At 51.4% G+C, this 5198-nt stretch overlaps 1 protein-coding gene across 1 annotated transcript in view; it reads left to right on the top strand.

Annotated features, from left to right (window-relative positions):
* Positions 1 to 4560, top strand: part of abhd17b (abhydrolase domain containing 17B, depalmitoylase) — a 15521-nt gene extending 10961 nt beyond the window's left edge. Inside the window, exons 3-4 of the mRNA XM_084468382.1 lie at positions 989 to 1171; positions 1973 to 4560. Of these exons, the coding sequence (XP_084324508.1) occupies positions 989 to 1171; positions 1973 to 2192 (403 nt within the window). The 3' untranslated portion in view covers positions 2193 to 4560. The remainder of the gene's footprint in view (positions 1 to 988; positions 1172 to 1972) is intronic.
* The last annotated feature ends 638 nt before the right edge of the window (positions 4561 to 5198 follow it).

Here is a 5198-nt window from a genome sequence, read left to right as displayed (position 1 = left end):
CTGGTGGCGCCTCGTGACCGACTCAGTGTGGGCTCCTGGCCTACAGGAGCATCAGGGATTCTTCCAGAAGCCCCGCTGTAGTCCCGATGGTTAAAGCGGTGATATACCGCCCCACCGGGTGTGGGTGTGTGTCAGCCGTTACAAGCCGTTTGAATATCTGCCTCTTCCTGTGTTTTAGTGACATCACAAGTGGGCGTGCGCACCTAGACGTGGGCGCTGGATAGATCAGCCTACCCCAGTGGACCCCAGTTGCGGACGTCGCTGATCTATACCACCTTACCACCTAGGTGGACACGCCCACTTGTGATGTCACTAACGGCTTGTAACGGCTGATCACACTCCTCACACCCGGTGGCGTGATATCCCCCTTTTAGGTCTAAACACTCTTCGGTCACACGTTGTGAGCGTGTTTAGATACTCTGGGTACTCTGTAGGACGGAGACACGCGGTGCAGCTCAGAGCGAGGCCGTCCCGCCGTCCGCTCTGTGAACCAAACGACGCCACCGCACCGCGCGGCTCAGCCAGGTGTCGGCCATGGTTCAGCCACCCGTGAACTGTGCAATGGTTACCATGGCGATGATAGTTATGGGATGTGTGTAATATGGGGGGAAGGGGGGGGGGGGTTGTCTGTTCTGCTAAACTGTGTTCAGTCTGCTGTGTGTTGATTTGTGCTGTATGTCTGTACTGTGCTGTGTTCTCTGTATCGTGCTTTGTACGCAGCTGAGGCCAAGAAAAACAAAACCGCCCTTTGGGACATTAAACTTGATTTCTGATTTAGTAGGCAGCCTCATGTCTGTGTATTTATTTACGCTGCGTAGCGTCTATTTTGTCTACCTGTTGAAGAGAGTCAACACCTGCCGCGGTCAAACTCCTTGCATGTGTGCACACTTGGCCAATAAAGCTGAAAATAAATAAAATCTGATTCTGATTCAAGTTGATGTCATCCCCCCCCCCCCCCGCCCCGTCCCCCCTCCCCCCCCCCCCCCAGGTACGGGATCCGGCCGGAGAGCGTGATCGTGTACGGCCAGAGCATCGGCACCGTGCCGTCCGTGGACCTGGCCGCCCGCTACGAGAGCGCGGCCGTGGTGCTCCACTCGCCCCTGACCTCCGGCATGAGGGTGGCCTTCCCCGACACCAAGAAGACCTACTGCTTCGACGCCTTCCCAAGTGAGTAGGACCGCCTGGTTGGTCAGTCAGGCTCACAACCTCTCAAGGATAAGTCCCGCCTCCGAGGCTCCGGTTCCCTCGGTCAAATGTCTACGGGGAATAACACGGGGTTTATGAATGATCGTACATAACAAACTCTGTAGGTGGCGGAGAAGTAAAAGCTGCGTCACGTTTTGAACTACACACATTTCCCATCTAGTTTCGACTGGCTTTTTGGATTGTCGGTGCCGTTAAAGAAGTAAACGATTATAAATGCTACTTTAACGGCACCGACAATCCAAAAAACCAAGTCGAAAACTAGATGGAAAATGTGTGTAGTTCAAAACGTGACGCAGCTTTTACTTCTTCTCCACCTACAGAGTTTGTTATGTACGATCATTCATAAACCCAAACATGTTATTCCCCGTAGACATTTGACCGAGGGAACCGGAGCCTCGGAGGCGGGACTTATCCTTCAGAGGTCTATTTATACTCTTGGGCGGTAGCTGATGATGTACATGTGTGTGCGTTGCATGCGTGACATTGTAACCCTGACAGGTTCTAACCCGGGTTCTTAAAGACGGTGGAGCGTGACTGTGTGCTCACATGCGCCCCCTGGCTGTCAGCCACTCTCCACCAGTCTGACACATTACTGTCATTTCTGAATACCCATAACAATACTTATTGTCTAGTGTCTGCATACACACGCAAACACACACACACAGACACCCCAGGCACACACACACGCGTGTGAAAGAGATATCGTAGATTCCCGCCAGTCTCTCACCTGTCTCCCCTCCTCCCGCCCTTTGACCTCTGTCTGCAGCATCGACAAGATCTCCAAGGTGACGTCGCCGGTGCTGGTGATCCACGGCACGGAGGACGAGGTCATCGACTTCTCCCACGGCCTGGCGCTGTACGAGCGCTGCCAGCGGCCCGTGGAGCCGCTGTGGGTGGAGGGGGCGGGGCACAACGACGTGGAGCTGTACGGCCAGTACCTGGAGCGCCTCAAACAGTTTGTGGCCCACGAGCTGGTCAACCTCTAGCTCCTCCCCCTGGGGGCGGGTCAGCCTCTAGCTCCTCCCCCTGGGGGGGGGGGGGGGCGATCAGCCTCTAGCTCCTCCCCCTGGGGGCGGGTCAACCTCTAGCTCCTCCCCCTGGAGATGGTCAGCCTCTAGCTCCTCCCCCTGGAGATGGTCAGCCTCTAGCTCCTCCCCCTGAGGGGGGTCCGGCCGTGGGGGGAGGGGGGTCGTCAATGGGTGGAGGAGAAGGAGGGGGGGGAGGAGGAGGAGGAGGAGGAGGAGGAGGTGTGTTTGGAGATGCGTATGTCTGGAGAGAGAAGAGGCTTTTGTTCGTGTTTTGCGGCGAGAAGCCCGTGGAAGGTGGGGGCTACGTCGCCACGTTCTTGCAGATGTGCTTCTCATCGGACCTTCACCCCCACCCCCACCCCCACCCCCACCTCCCTCTCGGCCCCACCAGAGGCCCCCGCCAACGCTGTCCTCTCCGCCTGCTGCAACTGTGAAACTTTACAAAAACCACCAACTGAGTTACTTTGTGGTTTTAATCAAGTTCCTTTTTTTTTCTTAATTTAATTTTATTCCGTGACTGCACTCAGAGTAATGACACCGAGGTTCAGAACGTTACGAGGACCTCGCCGCTGTCACCTGAGTGTGGAGGAGTCATACTGCAGTCCCATTTGTTTTATTGTTGTTTTTTTGCTGCCTTCAAGAGCGGACGTCCCCCCCCTCTCTCTCTCCCGTAGGGTGAGTGGACGTCCCCCCTCTCTCTCTCCCGTAGGGTGAGTGGACGTCCCCCCTCTCTCTCTCCCGTAGGGTGAGTGGACGTCCCCCCTCTCTCTCTCCCATAGGGTGAGCGGACGTCCCCCCTCTCTCTCTCCCATAGGGTGAGTGGACGTCCCCCCTCTCTCTCTCCCGTAGGGTGAGTGGACGTCCCCCCTCTCTCTCTCCCGTAGGGTGAGTGGACGTCCCCCCTCTCTCTCCCGTAGGGTGAGTGGACGTCCCCCCTCTCTCTCTCCCGTAGGGTGAGTGGACGTCCCCCCCCTCTCTCTCCCGTAGGTCTCAGTCCAGGTCGCCCTCCATCCTCGTGTTTCCAAGGTGGTTTAGTCGGCCTCGTTGGACTAAATCACCGTAGAACCTCAACAACCTCCAACTGCTTTTCTAGTTCGCCCGGATCCAATCTGAGCTACTGCAGTCCTAATGTTTTTTTTTTTATTGTTTAGAATAAGTATTTTGAATATTTGCACGTATCAAATAGGAGTGACAACCATACACAGAAGGAGACGTTTTGAATCTAGCCGTGCCAGTTGTTGCCAAATGTTTAGTAAATTGCAGAGTCTTTTGCGCAGAGCCACACAGACATGTACTTTTTGCACGAACTGAGCTGTAGAAAACATCTTCAGAGGTCCGTTGACTATGAGAATATCTTATTTTAATATAGTTTTTTTGTTCTTTCTAAAGTACCATGATAAACTAGCAGTGTGTGAGCGGACGCAGCCCTCCCATAGCAGCGAGCCAAACTCACCGTCGTTTTCACTGCGTTTTGTTTGGCTGCCTGAAAGCGGACGCTAACTAACACTTTATCTCTTCCACAAGTCGAACACAGAACTATGTTTTCAATGGAATTTTTTTTTTTAATGTTTTTATTTATACGTTAGGTAAAGGCAAGACTTTTTTTTTTCATCATACTAACTGTTTAAACGCTTATGTGCAATTTTCAATCACGTGGTTCTAAAATATCAACACACCTTTTACAATTATGTTACACAAAGAAAACACACACAACTCAAACACACACACACACACGACTCAAACTGGTCTCAAACCACTGATGCTGTTCGGGTCGGTCCTGGTCACCATCAGTGCTGATCCACGACGCTGCCGTGAACGCGTCTTCGCTCCCCTATCAAAGACCACTGGCAGAAATGGCTGTTAATCAACACGTCTATTTTTTACAATTCGTTTTTTTTTTTTGTGTGTGTTTTTCACGAATCCCTAAAACTGTCGGAGCGCATTAGAACCTTTGGTGTCGCGTCACTTCTCGACGAGGCCCGATGTGCGCTCGAATGCAGCAGACGACGTTGTTCTTTCTTTTGCACAAACATTCCTGTCTTAAGCGTCTGGCGTCTGCGTGGTCGTCGTCCGAGCCGTCGTCAGACGCTCTCTGAACGCCGACCGGAGGCCGAGAGGGCGCCTGGAGCCGCGGCCGGCGGCGTTGGGCTGCCCTGGTGAGGGGCTGTCTGTGGGCCCTGGATCGATGTGAACGGTGTGTCTGCATGCCACGTAAGAGCCACCGCCGTTCAGCTGTACTCCGCAGAACGCAGACCAAACAACTGTTCTTTGGTTTCATTTTTATTTCAGAAGTTACCGGGGCCAGGTCTGTTGGTGTGTGCACGGAGTGGGCGGGGGGGACTTCTGTTTAAGTAGTGAATAGCCAATAAGTTCATGGGTGCTATGATAAACGTTCAGGTCTTATATTATAGGTTTAGAGGACCGCACAATGACATGACTAGAATTTTCCGTGCCTATTAGGCTTACAAAACTCTATTTAGGATTGGATATAGTATGTGAGGTAATAACATGTTAAAAATCATCTATATTATAGAACTTCTAATATATACCTATGTATAACCTTGTAGGGGACGCAAAGTCGCTTTGTTTCATAGGCTTTTTTCCAATGTTCAAATTGTAAATAATATTTGTACTGGACATGTTTATTTCACATCTTTTCAAGCCTTTAACCCACTATAGTCAGTGTTGCTAATCAAAGATCTAATCCCTGATTCTGGCTCATCAGATATTCTCTGTAAAGACTTGCCTCCCCGATTGTGTTTTGGATGTTTATTTTTTATGATACCTTTTCAGTTGAAGAAGTGACTTGTATGTAATGAGACAATTCTTAATAACAATTCTAATATGACTATGGAAATTAAATATGGTATTTGAGACGTAAATGTCCTGAGTTTGTATTGATTGTGACCAGGGGCCAAGGAGCCCAGGGGCTGGCGATTTCACAAATGCGGGGATTTCACAAAT

This window comes from Micromesistius poutassou, assembly GCF_964030765.1.
Source record: "Micromesistius poutassou genome assembly, chromosome: 5".
NCBI lineage: Eukaryota > Metazoa > Chordata > Actinopteri > Gadiformes > Gadidae > Micromesistius > Micromesistius poutassou.
The sequence above is the reverse complement of the archived record's forward strand: the minus strand, read 5'-3'. Positions and strand labels throughout refer to the sequence as shown.